Source organism: Chiloscyllium punctatum, chromosome 10, assembly GCF_047496795.1.
Source record: "Chiloscyllium punctatum isolate Juve2018m chromosome 10, sChiPun1.3, whole genome shotgun sequence".
NCBI lineage: Eukaryota > Metazoa > Chordata > Chondrichthyes > Orectolobiformes > Hemiscylliidae > Chiloscyllium > Chiloscyllium punctatum.
Genome location: NC_092748.1, coordinates 122,639,995 through 122,659,009, shown reverse-complemented (window position 1 = coordinate 122,659,009; position 19,015 = coordinate 122,639,995). Strand labels below are relative to the sequence as shown.

General features: G+C 46.2%; 1 protein-coding gene across 1 annotated transcript in view; it reads right to left on the bottom strand.

Moving 5' to 3' along the window:
• The window catches only part of retreg2 (reticulophagy regulator family member 2), an 89,148-nt gene extending 73,374 nt beyond the window's left edge, over positions 1–15,774 (bottom strand). Inside the window, exons 1-3 of the mRNA XM_072580069.1 lie at positions 15,478–15,774; positions 12,776–12,882; positions 4,728–4,755 (exon numbers count right to left, since the gene is read on the bottom strand). Of these exons, the coding sequence (XP_072436170.1) occupies positions 4,728–4,755; positions 12,776–12,882; positions 15,478–15,749 (407 nt within the window). The 5' untranslated portion in view covers positions 15,750–15,774. The remainder of the gene's footprint in view (positions 1–4,727; positions 4,756–12,775; positions 12,883–15,477) is intronic.
• Between the last annotated feature and the right edge of the window lie 3,241 nt (positions 15,775–19,015).

Here is a 19,015-nt window from a genome sequence, read left to right as displayed (position 1 = left end):
GAAATAATTTCCTAGCGTCCACCCTTTCCAAGCCATGTATTATCTTGTACATCTCTATTAAGTCTCCCCTTCATCTTCTAAACTCCAATGAATACAATCCCAGGATCCTCAGCCGTTCCTCATATGTTAGACCTACCATTCCAGGGAACATCCGTGTGAATCTCCGCTGGACATGTTCCAGTGCCAATATGTCCTTCCTGAGGTGTGGGGACCAAAACTGGATACAGTACTCCAAATGGGGCCTAACCAGAGCTTTATAAAGTCTCAGTAGCACATCACTGCTTTTATATTCCAACCCTCTTGAGATAAATGACAACATTGCACTTGCTTTCTTAATCACAGACTCAACCTACATGTTGACCTTCAGAGAATCCTCGACTAGCACTCCCAGATCCCTTTGTATTTTGGCTTTACGAATTTTCTCACCGTTTAGAAAGTAGTCTGTGCTTTTATTCTTTTTGCCAAAGTGAAAGACCTCGCATTTGTTCACGTTGAATTCCATCAGCCATTTCCTGGACCACTCTCCCAAACTGTCTAGATCCTTCTGCAGCCTCCCCACTTCCTCAGTACTACCTGCCTGTCCACCTAACTTTGTACCATCTGCAAACTTCGCTAGAATGGCTCCAGTCCCTTCATCCAGATCATTAATATATAATGCAAACAGCTATGGCCCCAACACTGAACCCTGCGGGACACCGCTCGTCACCGGCTGCCATTCTGAAAAAGAACCTTTTATCCCAACTCTCTGCCTTCTGTCAGACAGCCAATCCGCAATCCATCCCAGTAGCTCACCTCGAACACCATGGGCCCTCACCTTGCTCAGCAGCTTCCCGTGTGGCACCTTATCAAAGGCCTTTTGGAAGTCTAGATAGACCACATCCACTGGGATTCCCTGGTCTAACCTACTTGTCACCTCTCCAAAGAATACCAACAGGTTTGTCAGGCATGACCTCCCCTTACTAAATCCATGTTGACTTGTTCTAATCAGACTGTGCTCTACTAAGAATTTAGAAACCTCATCTTTAATGATGGATTCTAGAACTTTACCAACAACCGAGGTTAGGCTACTTGGCCTATAATTTTCCATCTTTTGTCTTGATCCTTTTTTGAAGAGTGGGGTTACAACAGCGATCTTCCAATCATCCGGGACTTTCCCTGACTCCAATGACTCTTGAAAGACCTCATCCAATGCCTCCGCTATTTCCTCAGCCATCTCTCTCAGAACTCTAGGATACATCCCATCGGGGCCAGGAGATTTATCAATTTTAAGACCTTTTAGCTTTTCTAGCGCTATCTCTTTTGTAATGACAACCATACTCAACTCAGCCCCCTGACTCCCTTTAATTGTTGGGATATTACTCATGTCTTCCACTGTGAAAACTTACGCAAAGTACTTGTTAAGTTCTCCTGCTATTTCCTTATCTCCCATCACTAGGCTTCCAGCATCAGTTTGAAATGGCCCAATGTCTACTTTTGCCTGTCGTTTGTTTCTTATGTATTGAAAGAAACTTTTACTATCATTTCTAATATTACTGGCTAGCCTACCTTCATATTTGATCCTCTCCTTTCTTATTACTCTCTTTGTTATCCTCTGTTTTTGTAGCCTTCCCAATCTTCTGATTTCCCACTGCTCTTGGCCACTTTATAGGATTTCTCTTTTTCTTTAATACATTTCCTGACTTCCTTTGTCAGCCATGGCTGTCTAATCCCTCCCTGGATAATCTTTCTTTTCTTGGGGATGAACCTCTGTACAGTGTCCTCAATTATACCCACAAACTCCTGCCATTTTTGCTCTACTGTCTTCTCCGCAAGCCTCTGCTTCCAGTCAATTTTTGTCAGTTCCTCTCTCATGCCCTCATAATTACCTTTATTTAACTGTAACACCATTACATCAGATTTTGCCTTCTCTCTTTCAAACTCCAGACTGAACTCTACCATATTATGATCGCTGCTTCCCAAGGGTTTCCTTACTTTAAGATCTTTTATAAAGTCTGGTTCATTGCAAAGCACTAGGTCCAGAATAGTCTGCTCCCTTGTGGGCTCCATGACAAGCTGTTCCAAAAAGCCATCCTGGGTAAGCATTCCAAGAATTCCCTTTCTTTGGATCCACTGGCAACATTATTTACCCAGTCCACCTGCATATTGAAGTCTCCCATGATCACTGTGACCCTGCCTTTCTGACATGCCTTCTCTATTTCCCAGTACATGTTGCGCCCCTGGTCCTGACCACTGTTAGGAGGTCTGTACACAACTCCAGTTATGGTTTTTTTGCCTTTGTGGTTCCTCAATTCCACCCACACAGACTCCACATCATCTGACGCTATGTCATTCAGTGCCATAGATTTAATATTGTTCTTAACTAACAAGGCAACCCCACTCCCTCTGCCGACCTCCCTGTCTTTTCGATAAGTTGAAAATCCTTGGAGGTTTAACTGCCAGTCCTGGCCCCCCTGTAACCAAGTCCCTGTGATGCCTACCACATCATAATCATTCACTATGATCTGTGCCATTAGTTCATCTGCTTTGTTATGAATGCTACGAGCATTCAGGTAAAGTGCCTTAATGCTAACTTTCTTATCATTAGAGATATCGGAAGTCATATGATGTCCTAAGTTATTCTTGCTTTTTTCTGCATTCCCAGTCTGCCTCAATTTTAAATCCGCCTGGACACATGCTATCCTGCTGCTTGTCTTTCCATTTACCTCCATACTCCCTGTCGCTTTCACTTTCCCTTCCCCCCCAACTCAGAAGTTTAAAGTCCTACTGACCACCCTATTTATCCTCTTCGCTAGAACATTGGTACCTGATCGGTTCAGGTGGAGACCGTCCCAACGGTACAGATCCCCACTGTTCCAAAACTGATGCCAATGCCCCTTGAAGTGGAATCCCTCTTTCCCACACCAATCCCTTAGCCACGTGTTTACTTGCCTAATTTTCTTGTCCCTATGCCAATTGGCACGTGGCTTGGGCAGTAATCCGGAGATTATGACCCTTGAGGACCTGTGCTTCAATTTCCTGCCTAGTGCTTTGTAATCCCCAAACAGGTCCTCCACCCTAATCTTGCCTATGTTGTTAGTCCCAACATGGACCACAACAACTGGATCCTCCCCCTCCCGCTCCAATATCCTTTCAAACCGGTCGGAGATGTCCCGCACCCTGGCACTGGGATAGGCAACACACCATGCGAGACTCCTGATCCGGCTTGAAAAGGATACTATCCGTCCCCCTAATTATAGAATCCCCTATAAACACTACTTGTCTATTAACTCCCCCCTCTTGAATGGCCTTCTGCACCATGGTGCCTTGGTCAGTTGGCTCATCCTGTCCAGAGCCCTTTTCCTCATCCGAACAGGGAGCAAGAATCTCGTACCTGTTGGACAAGGTCAAGGGCTGAAGCTCCTCCACTCCTGAACTCAGGTTCCCCCTACCTGCCTCACTTACAGTCACACTCTGATAAGCCTGATCACTAGCTGAATGTGAATTACTTAATCTCCAAGGTGTGACTGCCTCCTGAAACAAAGCCTCCAGGTAACTCTCCCCCTCCCAGATGTGCCGCAGTGTTTGAAGCTCAAATTCCAGATCATCAACTCTGATCCGGAGTTCTTCCAGCAACCAACACTTGCTGCAGATGTGGTCACTGCCAGTCACAATGGTTACACAAGCTGATGCAGCATTCACCAGGAAAGAAGCATCAAACACTCCTACGGAAGTTTGGGGGCATCAGTACCAGAGCTGAAGATGGCACCTCGGCTTCTCTTACTTTAAGATATGTTGTTAGAACATAGAACATTACAGAGCAGTATAGGCCCTTCAGCCCTCAATGTTGCGCCGACCTGTCATACCAATCTGAAGCCCATCTAACCTACACTATTCCACGTACATCCATATGCTTGTCCAATGACGACTTAAATGTACTTAAAGTTGGCAAATCTACTACCGTTGCAGGCAAAGCATTCCATACCCTTATTACTCTCTGAGTAAAGGAACTACCTCTGACATCTGTCCTATATCTATCACCCCTCAATTTAAAGCTATGCCCCCTCATGCTTGCCGTCACCATTCTTGGAAAAAGGGTGGACAGGGAGACCCTATCTAATCTTCTGATTATATGTCTCTATTAAGTCACCTCTCAACCACCTTCCCTCTAACAAAAAGAGCCCTAGTTCCCTCAGCCTTTCCTTGTAAGACCTTCCTGCCCGAAACATCGATTCTCCTGTTCCTTGGATGCTCCTGACCTGCTGCGCTTTTCCAGCAACACATTTTCAGCTCTTCCCTCCATACCAGGCAACATCCTAGTAAATCTCCTCTGCACCCTTTCCAAAGCTTCAACATCCTTCTTATAATGCTGTGACCAGAACTGTACACAATACTCCAAGTGCAGCCGCACCAGAGTTTTGTACAGCTGTAGCAATACCAAATGGTTCCGGAACTTGAACCCTCTATTAATAAAAGCTAAAACACTGCATGCCTTCTTAACAACCCTGTCAACCTGGGTGGCAACTTTCAAGGATCTATGTACCTGGACGCCAAGATCTCTCTGCTCATCTACACTCCCAAGAATCTTACCATTAGCCCAGTACTTTGCATTCTGGTTACTCCGACCAAAGTGAATCACCTCACACTTGTCCGCATTAAACACCATTTGCCACCTCTCAGCCCAGCTCTACAGGTCATGTTGACCATTGAGAAGTGATTAGATTCATCAAATATAATGGAAAAAAACTTACCTCTCACCTTCATCCACAAGGCGCTGAACTGTATAAAAACAAAAGGGAAAACACTATCACTCTCTGCACACATTGACATTAATTCCTAGGTTACACTGGGGACTCCAATCCAGGGAGTGAGCCAAGAGGGAATGATCTCTGGGTGGTTACCATGGGCTGAATCATTTGGCTAAATGCTCGTAACAGTAAGCTTTTAGAGAGATTCTCATCAAGGCCCAGTGTAACTTCCCAACATATGTTATCAAGCAGCTACCAGTAGTGAAAACAAAATGATTACAGGCTGCAGGTTGCCCTCTCAATATGATCCCAATGCTAGCATGACCAAGATCGAGTTTATACTTTATGATGGTCTTCTGCATCCAGCTCACGGCTATTAGAATGAGGTGCCAATCAGATACTATGTGGTTCAAGGTGCCCGCTGCAGTTGAGCTCTGACATCCACAAGGGTAGCATCCTTTTCACTCTCCTCACATGACCACTCTCATTCCTCCAGATCCTCAGCATCTATCAGCTTGCCTGTTGCTTGACACAATTAAGAAACAAGTGACATGTGTTAAGATAGGGTTAGAATCTGACGCGAGGGTCACCATAATGGAGCGGTTCCATCAGACAATGTAAAATCTGTGACCAATGACATGGTAATCTTTGATGCCTAAACACATATACTCTGCATGCATTGAATATATACAAAGGTACAATTACAAGTTAAATGTAGCTGGATTTTGTAAAAACATGCTTTGTGCTGCATGGCCATTAATCACATTGAGATGCTGTTTGATGTTGAGCAACGTAGAGGTTCCTTGTTGCCAGCAGTAAGCGGAAGTTGAGAGGTACCCATTCTGACATCCATATTAGGTTTTCTTGACATCCAGAGTAGAAAAGTGTGACACGGGAAAAGCATAGGCCAGGCAGCACCCAAGGAGTAGGAGAGTCTACGTTTCATGCATAAGCCCTTCATCCGGAAAGTGTGTGGGAAAAGGAGGCTAAGAGATAAATAGGGGGGGAAAAAAATCGAAGATGGCGGCGATGAGAAGATCGCACTGCAGAGCCTTGCATTGCAGCAGGAGCGGAATGGTCCTTTAACCCGCCCAACCCAGGTCATCGGGATTTCTTGGGGCATTGGAAAGATTGTGGAGTCCCAAGAAACATCTAAAAATTGACTTACCCATATTTTCAACAGTCCAGAAATGCCTAAAATGGTAGGAGGAGCATCCGAGGCCAGGTCTGCAGCAGCCTCGGAGCCAATTACTCTCCAGGATCTGGTGAACCAGCTCGGGAAGACTCATGAGATGCTGGGGAAACAGACTGAAGAAAAGCTAGCTCCAATCTCTCTCATGCTGCAGAAGCAGGGGCAGCAGCAGCAGCAGCAGAGAGACCTGGAGAAGAGGAAGGATGAGGTGGAGCACAGAGTGACAGTGGTGGAAGCTGATGCCAGTTCATTCAAGGATGAGATCCAAGCCCTGAAGATGCAGGTTCGTAATGTGCGCAACCAAGTGGATGATCTTGAAAACAGGGGAAGGAGAAAAAAAACATTCGGATCATCGGTCTGCCTGAGGGTAAGGAAGGTGAGCAGCCTGCGGAATTTGTTGAAGATTGGCTACCGAAATTCCTTGACGTGGAAGCTGGCATGACAGGATTGAAGATAGAAAGGGCTCATCGGATCGCAGCGTGGAGGTCGGGTCTGGGTCAGCGCCCTTGTCCTCTCCTGGTGCGGTTCCATCATTATCGAGATAAGGAGAGAGTCATGGAGGCTTCCAGGCTCTAGGGGAAGGATCCAAAGGCCCTAATTTACAAGGGGTGTAAGATCATGTTTTATCAAGACTTTTCATCGGCAGTGATCCACAAATGAAAATCACAGGATTGTGTCAAGAGAAGACTGAAGGAGCTTGGGATTCAGTACTCCCAGAGTTACCTGGCAGTGCTTTGGATCACCTTAGATGGATCCATGCATCTCTTTGACACATCGGAGAAGGCAACAGACTTTGTGGACAAACTAACCTAATTTAAACAATTGTAGTATGTATAGGGTGCAGGTTTGCTCGCTGAGCTGTAGGTTTGATATCCAGACGTTTCATTACCTGGCTAGGTAACATCATCAGTGGCGACCTCCAAATGAAGCGAAGCTGTTGTCGCCTGCTTTCTGTTTATATCTTTCTCCTGGATGGGGTTCCTGGGGTTTGTGGCGATGTCATTTCCTGTTTGTTTTCTGAGGGGTTGATAGATGGTACCTAGATCTATGTGTTTGTTTATGGCGTTTTGGTTGGAATGCCAGGCCTCGAGGAATTCTCTGGCATGTCTTTGCTTAGCCTGTCCCAGGATAGATGTGTTGGCCCAGTCGAACTGGTGGTTTTTTTTCATCCGTGTGGAGGGCTATGGGGAGAGAGGGTCGTGTCTTTTTGTGGCTAGCTGGTGTTCGTGTATCCTGGTGGCTAACTTTTTTCCTGTTTGCCCTACGTAGTGTTTGTGGCAGTCCTTGCATGGAATTTTGTAGATGATGTTGGTTTTGTCCATGGGTTGTACTGGGTCTTTTAAGTTTGTTAGTTTTTGTTTGAGTGTTGGTGGGTTTGTGTGCTACTAGGATTCCGAGGGGTCTTAGTAGTCTGGCTGTCATTTCTGAAACTTCTTTGATGTATGGTAAGGTGGTTAAGGGTTTCTGGCTGTGTTTGTAGTATGTTTAAATATTGTTGCTTCGGTGTGCGTTTATCATTCTGTAAAAGAAATGGAAGAAATCCGGTTGGAGCCTTGTTTTTCCCTTTGTTTTGCCTCTACTGATAATAATTTGGTTCAAACTATGTCTGGCAGTGGTTAAGATTTACATTTTAAGTTTCTAAGTTAGGACATACCAAAGGATGGATGGGGTATTTATTTCCCCTTTTTTATATAAAAGAATTTTTTTAATTCATATTGATATTCTGAGGGTTGTTTATTCTTTTTAGCTTGTGCTTGTGATGCAGCTGTAGCTGGGAGAAGTGAAGGTGGTTGAGATTGTTAGATGCCTACTTATAGGCAGTTCGGGATGGGTGGTTGCCTCCTCCGGGCAGGGGGTGAGTTCCCCTACTCAGTGTTGTTGGCGCTTTATATGTTGGTTTGTTTTCTGGTTTTTGTTGCTTTTTATTTTTAATAATTTTGAATGTTTGTTAAACGTAGTGGTTTTAGTTTATGTAGTTTTTATATTTGGTGGACCATGCGACACTAAAGCTCAGCAATTTGTGGTTCGGGTTCCTACTCTCTGGAATTTAAATGTAATAGCAGAAGATTATGGCTAATAATTTGATTAAATTGTGTACCTGGAATATCAAGGGAAGTCACTCACCAGTTAAGAGGAAGGAGGTACTCTTGAGTCTTAGAAAGGAGAAGGTGGATATTGCTTTGGTACAGGAGACACATTTGGATGACAAGGAGCATCTGAAATTACAGCAGAATGGCTTTGACCGAGTTTTATTTTTCATCATTTAATACCAGAAGTAGGGGAGTGGCTATATTGGTTAGGAAAAATCTCCCATTTAAATTGCTGGCATGTGTTAAAGACACATACGGGAGGTTTGTAATTCTTAAAGCCTTGATAAATGGGGAAGAATATGGTGTTTTAAATGTTTATTGTCCCCCAGCTTATCCTCTTAAATTCTTGGTAGATGTTGTTTCTAAACTGATAAGTCTCAAGTCTCGGCATATCATTATAGGGGGAGATTTTAACTGTCTCATGGACCCCACAGCAGACAGGTTGCCTAAAGGTCCCTCGATACCCTCTACACAAACTAAACAGTTATTGGGTCTGTGTGGGGAATTAGGGTTGGTGGACATCTGGAGGCGTCTCCACCTTACATGTAGGGGCTTCACATTCTTCTCTAATCCGCACAGAGGATTGATTTTTTTCTGATCCCTGCAGTAACCCTGGATCTGGTGGCATTTTGTACGATTGGTAATATTGCCATCCCTGATCATGCTCCAGTGTATCTCAGAGTTAAGATTAAGGATGTTACAGTGGATTCAAGGTACTGGCGAAAGGACCCCTTTATTCTCATGGACAGTAAGTTTGTGGAGTATCTCTCCAGGGAATTTCAGGCATTCCTAAACATCAACATAGCTATCAACCGAGCCTATCTGTTCTCTGGGAAACTGCCAAAGCTTATGCTACGTGGTCAGTTATTTCATATTCCACCAGTAGGAAGCAGCAGAAGGGTGAGCAGCAACGTCTCCTTGAAGCACAGTTGAAGGCAGCCGAGAAGGCCTATTTTGACAGACCCTCGTTGGTCAAGCTACAGAGGATTATGGCACTGCAGTCTGCACTAAATTCCATGCTCACGCAGAGAGCAAAGACAGAGCTGGCTTTTGCAATGCAAAGGTTATGAGCATGGTGACAAGCCAGGCAAATACTTAGCATACTTTCCCAAAAAGAGGAGTGCCCCACATACCATTACAGCCATTAGGGAAGGGTCTGGGAACCTAACATGTGATTCTAAAAAGATTAACGTGGCATTCCTGATATTCTACTCTAAGTTATATCAGTCTGAGAATTGGAGGAGGGGCAGGCCAAAATGGAATCCTTTTTTTTAAAAGGGATCTGAAGCTCCCGGGTGTGACTTCCGAACAACAGTCCTTTCTCAACGTCCCATTATCAGAGCAAGACGTGCAGGAAGCTGTGAGGCAGCTTCAGTGTGGAAAGGCGCCCGGTCCTGACCGACTTCCCAGTGAATTCTATAAGGAATTTATAAGTACACTGTCAGGCTCGATGTGTGAATCATTAAACATATTCAGCAATCATTATTATGTCCCACCATCTCCGAGAGGTGCCAATATTTCACATCCTTAAAAAAAAAGGAAGGCCCCGGAAGACTGTGCTTCATATAGGCCCATCTCGCTCTTAAATGTGGACTTTAAGATCCTCTGTAAGGCTCCGGCGTTAAGGCTGGAGACTGTGTTACCCTCTATTATTAAAGAGGATCAGACGGACTTCATAAAGGATCGCGGATCCTCCAATAATGTTAGGAGGCTGCTTAACGTAATTCAAGCATGCCAACAGCAGTCAATACAGGCATTGGTGATTTCTTTAGATGCAGAGAAGGTATTTAACCGAGTTGAGTAGCTGTACCTTTTCTATATTCTAGACCGGTTTTATCTGGGCGAAGTTTTCATAAGATGGGTAAAGGTTCTCTACAGTGTAGCTCTTGTGGTGGTCATTACCAACCGGGTAAGGTCAAGCAATTTTTTATATTTCTAGGGGCAGCCGGCAGGGCTGTCCCCTTTCACCATTACTTTTTACGTTGGTGATTGAACCGTTGGCAGAGGCCATTCGTGGGGATCCCAATATATCAGCTCCAGAAGTGGGGTCAAAATTACATAAGATCTTGCTGTATGCAGACGATGTTCTAATTTTCTTGACAAATCCAACAGTTTCAGTGCCTTGCCTGATACAATGCATTCACGCGTTTGGCGCTTTTTCAGGGTATAAGATTAATTTTGCTAAATCAGAAGCTATGCTTATGGGTGGTCTTACAAAAGAGTTGGCTCTTGAGTGACTATAGATTCCCGTTTAGGTAGTCACAGGGGGGTTGCGTGCATTCATTACTCCACTTCTGGACTGGCTGTTCAAAGCCAATTTTACTCAATTATTTGGAAAAATTAAACAAGATCTTCAAAGATGGGAAGCACTTCCAGTCTCGTGGTTGGGTCGGATAGCGCAAATTAAGATGCATATTCTCCCTCGTTTGCCATACCCTGTACGGATGTTCCCCCGATTTTCAATAAACAAACACTCAGGAGACTGAACGGCTGGTTCAGCTCCTTTATGTGGCACCGTAAACAGCCCCTGGTTAAATTAGCCAAACTGCAGTTGCCTCACAGACTGGGGGGAGTAGACCTACCGGAAATTAAAAATTACCAATTAAGCTCGCTTTTGACCTACGTGAGTGATTGGGTTTGTGGAGATCCTCTTTCAATATGGCTAGATATCGAAGCCTCCCAGGCAAGGAGCCCCCTTACCAGTTTGCTGTTTTTGGACTAGGTGAGGACAGGAAGGGCTTTTGCCCGAAACGTCGATTTCGCTGCTCGTTGGATGCTGCCTGAACTGCTGTGCTCTTCCAGCACCACTAATCCAATATTTGGTTTCCAGCATCTGCAGTCATTGTTTTTACCTCGAATATTGCCATAACCCAATGGTCATCAATACTGTTAAAGCATGGAGGGCAACTCGGCAGAGGGAAGGTAATATTGGCAAAACATCTTTGTTTACACCTTTAGTGGCTATGCCAGGTTTTCAACCGAGTATGATAGATTCAGGATTTAAACATTGGACAGCTAGGGGTGTATCTTGCATGGGTGATTTATTTGAGGGAGACGTAATGATGCCCATCGATCAATTAGTATGGAAGTACAAGTTACCCAATAGAGATCTCTTTCGTTTTTTTCAAGTTAGGGATTTTATTTTTTTTAAAAAAACACACTTTTGACTGATTCCTACAAATCTGACATAGAAAGAGGAGTACTATGGGCTAAGAGTACACTCTGTCAGTGCTTTATATCACCAATTGGGGGGTGCCACCTCATGAGTCTGATCGACTCTGCAAGATGTGGGAAAGAGAGCTGGGTGTTGAAGTTTCTTCAGAGGCATGGGAGGCTTTGTGGGAGAATGCAAGGAAGATATCAATTTGCAATAGGACCCATGCTTTACAGTTGAAGATTCTCCACAGGGTCCACTTAGCCCCAGACCGATTGTCAAAATTTAAACCGGGGTATCTTCAGCATGTCTCAAGTGCAAGGTCTGCACGGGCACTCTTACCCATTGTCTTTGGTCTTGTCACAGGCTTCAAACATATTGGAGTGCTGTAGTGGGTGCAATGGAGAGGATTTTAGGTGTAGGGGTGGAGAAGGACCCTATTTCTCTCCTTTTGGGCCTACCCACTGTATTTCCTGCAGACACGCATAAGAAATAAAAACTTTTCAGTATTCTTACGTTCTGTGCAAGGAAGAATATCTTGCTAGGTTGGATATCCGAAAACCCCACAGGCCTGTCGCGATGACGGAAGATTATTCTGGAGCCTATTCCCCTGGATTTTCTCACAAATATGGTACACCACAAAACTGAGAATTTTTACAAGACATGGCAACCCTTTTTGAAATACCTGGACACAGATTTATCTGACACACTAAATTGGGCTTTTATATAGCCGTAACGATTGTGAGAATTTCATTAGTCCAATATCCAGGGAGGAGGAACTGTAAACGTATGAGTGTTTTATTTGGCTGGGCTGAGTTATTACTATTTATTTGTTTGTTGTTATTTATTTAGTTAGTTAAATAGCTAGTTTAGTTTTTTTTAATTTTATATTTCTCTATATATGTTTATATATTTGTACAGGAGAGTGAGTTGGGGAATGTTTTTATTATTTGGGTTTATTTTTGTACTGTTTTGAATTGCATTGTTTCGTATTTGTTGTAATATTTAAAAATCTACTTTTCTTAGTAAAAATATATTATTTTTAAAAAAAAAGATAAATAGGAGGGTGGGGATGGGGTTGGGAAAAGGTAGCTTCCTGATGAAGGGCTTATGTGTGAAATGTCAACTGCCCTGCTCCACGGATGCTGCCTGACCTGCTGTACTTTTCCAGTGCCACACTTTTCGACCCTGACTCTCCAGCATCTGTAGTCCTCACTTCCTTGACATCCAGCTTATTTGGTGAGTTTAGTAAAATAGAAAGCCGAATATTAATCAAGTTGAGGGGGTCATCGCTTGTTATTGCTTCCGAGCAAGAAACTCATCTGGTCACTCAACAAATGCACAAAAGATGTAGCAAGTTGCACCTCATGTCAAGATTAACCTCTTAGAACTTCTACAATTGCACCACAAATATCACATTGGCTCATAGTGCTCAGACCCGTATATGATTCTGCTGCACATATCTGGATAATTTAGGGACAAAGTGTGTGGTCTGCTGTTCAGGTCACTGTCTAGGGAATACTGGTGAGGAGGGATTATGGTCATCAATGGCAGGGGGTTGAGAGGTCACCAGATTGCTGTACATCAACTGTGTGCAGAGAAGGGCTCAACTTACCAGCAACATGGGGTAACAGCTCACTCTTCCAATGGTCCAGGAATACAATGGCCAATGCTGACAAGCTAAGCAGGAAGATTGGACGCAGTGAGGTAGAGGAAAACAACCTGAATGTGGGAAGTGAAAGCGAAACTTCACTCTAGAGAATCAGTTCACATGTATACCAACTCATAGTACCATAACTACAAAAAGTCTGGGCTCGAGATCCCTTTCCAAATCACCTACTCTGCCAATTGGTTTGAAATTTGCCCCATTCAGAATGCAGCCCCATCCACCCCAGCCATTTAACAGATTTTTTTAAAAATATGGCACAGGAAGCTGTTTAGTCAACTTGAAAGTATTGATCAAAACTCCCTTGAATATTCTCTGCTCATTGGAGAACACCACAGTTTAAAAGAAGGAATAAGAATGGATATTTGGTCCCTTGATCATCGTTCACTATTAGATATCCCAGTTGATCTTCTACATCAATTCTACTTTTCCACATTACCATACCTTCTGAATTCCAAGAACTTACTGACATCCAGCTTGAATTTACTCACAAACTAAGCATCATCAGTCTTCCTTCTTAGAGAATTTAAAAGACATGCAACTCTGCATGTGAAGGAATTCACTATCTCTCAGTCTGAAATAGTCAAACTTATTTCCTGGACCTAGAGTTCCTAGCTTCGATGTCAGAGACTAGCTTTTCAGTGTTTGGCTGTCAAGCCCACCAAACATGTTACACCTCATTATCAGATCACCTCTCATTCTTCTAAACTCCTGAAAATATTCAATGGAATTATTCTCTTCGAATGACATTTCTTCACACCAAGCATAAAAAAATGTTTGGTAGGTAGTTACTTGAGAAGATCCTGAGGGATAGGACATACATGCATTTGGAAAGATAGGGTTTGATTGGGAGTAGTCAGCATAGCTTTGTGCATGGGAGATCATGCCTTACAAATTTGGTGGAGTTCTTTGAAGTAGTGACCAGGAAGTTTGATGAGGGCAGGGCAATAGACAGTCTGTATGGATTTCAATAAAGCTTTTGGTAAGGTTCCACATGGTGGGCTGCCCTGGAGAAGTTCTTGGAGCAAATGGTTAAAAAGATGCAAGTCACTCAGCTAAATTGACTAAATTGATTAGATTAGATTAGATTACTTACAGTGTGGAAACAGGCCCTTCGGCCCAACAAGTCCACACCGCCCCGCCGAAGCGTAACCAACCCATACCACTACATCTACATCTACCCCTTACCTAACACTATGGGCAATTTAGCATGGCCAATTCACCTGACCTGCACATCTTTGGAGTGTGGGAGGAAACCGGAGCACCCGGAGGAAACCCACGCAGACACGGGGAGAACGTGCAAACTCCACACAGTCAGTCGCCTGAGGCGGGAATTGAACCCAGGTCTCTGGCGCTGTGAGGCAGCAGTGCTAACCACTGTGCCACCGTGCCGCCTGAACGCACAGAAATTCAAAACAATATCGTTTGTATGTTGGGCAATTAATGCTGGCCAGCCACATCCCACAAATGAGTTTTAAAAAAAACAAATAACAAAAGAATTAAAAAAGATACAAAGTTGAGTGCAGGAAGAGAGACATAGGATGACAGACAGACTATTGCAGGCAGTGGAGCATTTGAGAAATCTGTTAAAAACAGATTTATGAATGCTTAAGCAAATTCTATTCCTGTATCAATACAGCCAAGGATCTCAGCTACTGTTTAACATAAAGAATGCCTTAAATTTATAAAATGCTTTTCACAACTATGGACATTTAAAAATCATGACATTGGAGCACAAGTCATTTGTCCATCAAGACAGCTTTGCCATTCAATGAGATCATAGCTAGTCTATAATCAGCAATTCTACATTCTGCCTTTTCCCCAATATCCCTTGATTCCCTTACTGGTGAATAATTTTATAATATTTAACAACCCAAACTCAACAGCTCCCTGCAGTAAAGAATTCCACAGATTCATTACGCTCTAGACAACTCCTTACTCAGATGATGCCCTCTGGTCCTAGACACTCAAAAGGGAAACAACTTCCTCACATCTACACAACGAAACAGACAAGATTCTTAGGGGTTCCACCAATGTGCTTTTTCCCTCATTCTCCCAAACTTCAATGCCCAATTTACTCAATCTTTCTTGATAAGAAAATTTTTCACAAGCATATCATCAACCTAGTAATCCTTTTATGGTTTAAAAACATGTTAGATACAGTCCAATTAAATGCTTCAAATCACTTTCTGTAGAAGATTGGCAGCCAACTTGGACAAAGACTCCAACAAACAGTCAGTATAGAAATCAGGTCTGAGAGTGGAGTCATAGACTTTTTATACCATGCTAAATGGTCCTCTTGGCCCATTGTTGCGACTGGTTATCAGATATCCACCTATTCTAATGCCATTTTCCAGCACTTGACCAGTGGCCCCGTATGCTATGATGTTTCAAGCACTCATCTAAATAACCCATTACATTTTTGTGATATGTATTTAGGTATAGAATTGGCCGCAGGCCACAAGGTAGAGACATTCCTCCCCTCAGGTTTTCGGGGATCATTGGCCCCAGGATGGAAACCCGCCCCCTTCACATTTGAGTATTAATCATCACTGGTCTCCAGGATGGGAAACAGAGATACTGGCCCCAACAAACCTCTCGGAACCATTTCTACCGAGGTGTACCCCAATCCAGTGACAAAGGATCTTTACCAGAAGAGGCCGGAGAGACCGAGAAGCATCAGGCCGCTTTGCAGCGGCCGCTCCCACACCAACAGACTCTGCAAGTAGATCAGGGCCGGCTCACATCGACATAGCAGCCGCCGCCAGCGTTCCTCAATCCGCTGCACATCCGCACCGTCACCCGGGGCCGGAGACCAAGCTTCCTCCGCTCCCTCTCTCCCCGGTCTCTCCACCCCAGGGCCCGACCCCTCTGTCCAAGACCCTGGTCCCTCTCTACCTAACTCTCCAGTCCCCAGTCCCATTCTCCCAGGTCCCCCAGCTCCAGGCCCAGGTCCCTCCGGTCCCCCGGCTCCAGGCCCCGGTCCCCCAGCTCTAGGCCCCGCTCCCTCCGGTCCCTCAGCTCCAGGCCCCGCTCCCTCCGGTCCCCCAGCTCTAGGCCCCGCTCCCTCCGGTCCCCCAGCTCTAGGCCCCGCTCCCTCCGGTCCCCCAGCTCTACGCCCCGCTCCCTCCGGTCCCCCAGCTCTAGGCCCCGCTCCCTCCGGTCCCCCAGCTCTAGGCCCCGCTCCCTCCGGTCCCCCAGCTCTAGGCCCCGCTCCCTCCGGTCCCTCAGCTCCAGGCCCCGGTCCCTCAGATCCAGGCCCCGGTCCCGGTCCCTCCGGCCCCCCAGCTCCAGGCCCCTCCGGTCCCCCAGCTCCAGGCCCCGGTCCCTCCGGTCCCCCAGCTCCAGGCCCCGGTCCCTCCGGTCCCCCAGCTCCAGGCCCCCCGGGTAGCTCTCGGGCGGATGTTTCTATTTCAACCTCAGCCGCCGACATCTTGTATTATTTGTTGTTAGTGCGTCAGGATCCGGAACTAACGTCATCAACATAGCCCATTTCCGCTGGTCGTTAACGAACGGTCTGAGGAACCATAGCAACGAGCCCCGCCCCTGACACCAGGCCCCGCCCCTGACACCAGGCCCCTCCCATATCTCCGGCTCGAGCCGCCGAGCGTCGCCTTTGTGGAATGTTCTAGATTGTTTTCAGGGTGTGGAAAACCGTTCTTGGGTTTGATTGTACAACGGCGGGTTAAAGTTTTAATATTTAGTTTTCTGAATCTTTTTGGAAGTTTATCTTCAGCCTAGTGTCAGTAACAGGGAGGTGATGATGTGGAGGTGCGGGTGTTGGTCAGGCTCAGATATCCCACAACATCAGCTTTCAGAGCGCTGCTCCTTCAGGTGAACTGGAGGGAAACACACAGGTAGGGGTCATAGGTAGAGAGATCAGAGTGTAGTGTCAGAAATAAGTCTCAGCAGGTGACTGAGAGTGTCAGGCAGGGTGAGTAAAGTGTTAACAGCTGAATAAAAAGTGAGGTAAAAACAATGACTGCAGATGCTGGAAACCAGATTCTGGATTAGTGGTGCTGGAAGAGCACAGCAGTTCAGGCAGCATCCAACGAGCTTCGAAACTGACGTTTCGGGCAAAAGCCCTTCATCAGGAATAAAGGCAGTGAGCCTGAAGCGTGGAGAGATAAGCTAGAGGAGTGTGGGGGTGGGGAGAGAGTAGCATAGAGTACAATGGATGAGTGGGGGAGTGGATGAAGGTGATAGGTCAGGGAGGAGAGGGTGGAGTGGATAGGTGGAAAAGGAGATAGGCAGGTAGGACAAGTCCGGACAAGTCAAGGGGACAGTTACTGAGCTGGAAGTTTGAAACTAGGGTGAGGTGGGGGAAGGGGAAATGAGGAAACTGTTGAAGTCCACATTGATGCCCTGGGGTTGAAGTGTTCCGAGGTGGAATATGAGGCGTTCTTCCTCCAGGCGTCTGGTGGTGAGGGAGCGGCGATGTTCCCTAGAGCGCTCTGCTAGGAGGCACCCAGTCTCCCCAATGTAGAGGAGACCGCATCGGGAGCAACAGATACAATAAATGATATTAGTGGATGTGCAAGTAAAACTTTGATGGATGTGGAAGGCTCCTTTAGGGCCTTGGATAGAGGTGAGGGAGGAGGTGTGGGCGCAGGTTTTACAGTTTCTGCGGTGGCAGGGGAAAGTGCCAGGATGGGAGGGTGGGTTGTAGGGGGGGCGTGGACCTGACCAGGTAGTCGCGGAGGGAACAGTCTTTGTGGAGGTGGAAAGGGGTGGGGAGGGAAATATATCCCTGGTGGTGGGTTCTTTTTGGAGGTGAATCCATAATCCATTTAAGTGATCTCTCTGCCTAAAATTCTGTGTCTGTGTGCTTCTGTCTTACTTCATCTGGTGAAGGGGCTATGCTCAGAAAGCTAGTGACAAAGAAAACAAGAGTCTTACAGCATATAAACAGACCCTTTGCTCCAACTCATCTGCCTGTCCAGACATCCATTTGCCAGCACCTGCCCATATTGTTCTGAACCCTTCCTATTCATTAACCATCTAGATGCCTTATAAATGCTGTAATTGTACCAACACTTTCTCTGGCAGCTACCCCTATCGCAGTGACTTCCACCACCCCTACTGCCGTGATCACCACCACTTCCGCCCCCACCAGCGCCACTCACCTGCATTCTGCTGACATGCCCCCCACAGACCCCACTGTCACTATTCCCACCCCCCAGAACCCCAAGGGGAATACTGCCCCTGCTCATGACTCCACCCCCATTCCCCCCACCATCACACCCATTCCAGTTACAGGTTCTGCACCCACTCCCAGCTCTACACCCACACCAGATCCCAGCTCCCAGCCCTGCCGAGTTTTCACCATCCCCCCAGACCTCCCCCTCACTGAGGACGAACGATCAGTCCTCAGCAAAGACTCGCCTTCAACCCCTCCGTCCATGCATCAATGAATTTAATACACGCCGTGATGTCGAACAATTCTTCCGTCGCCTCCGCCTCCGAGCTTACTTTCACAATCAGGACTCCCGCCCACCTTCCGAGGACCCCTTCGCCCACCTCCAACACACTGCATCCACCGAGACACTCTGCGCTGGCCTATTACCTGCCCTTGACCTCTTCATTTCCAACTGCCGCCGGGACATTAACTGCCTCAACCTGTCTACCTCCCTCCCCCACTCCAACCTCTCACCCTCACAACGCGCAGCCCTTCAATCCCTCTGCTCAATCCCATTCTCACCATCAAGCCAGCGCATAAAGGGGGCGCAGTGGTAGTCTGGCGCACTGACCTCTACACCGCTGAAGCCAAACGTCAACTTGAGGACACCTCTTCCTACTGCCCCCTCGACCATGACCCCACCCTCCATCACCAAACCATCATCTCCCAGACCATACAGAACCTCATCACCTCAGGAGATCTCCCACCCACAGCTTCTAACCTCATAGTCCGGGAACCCCGCACTGCCCGGTTCTACCTCCTTCCCAAGATCCACAAGCCTGACCACCCTGGCCGACCCATTGTCTCAGCATGCTCCTGCCCCACTGAACTCATCTCTACCTACCTCGACACTGTCCTATTCCCCTCTAGTCCAGGAACTCCCCACATATGTACGAGACACCACCCACGCCCTCCACCTCCTCCAAGACTTCCGTTTCCCTGGCCCCCAATGCCTCATCTTCACCATGGATATCCACTCCCTCTACACCTCCATCCGCCATGACCAGGGC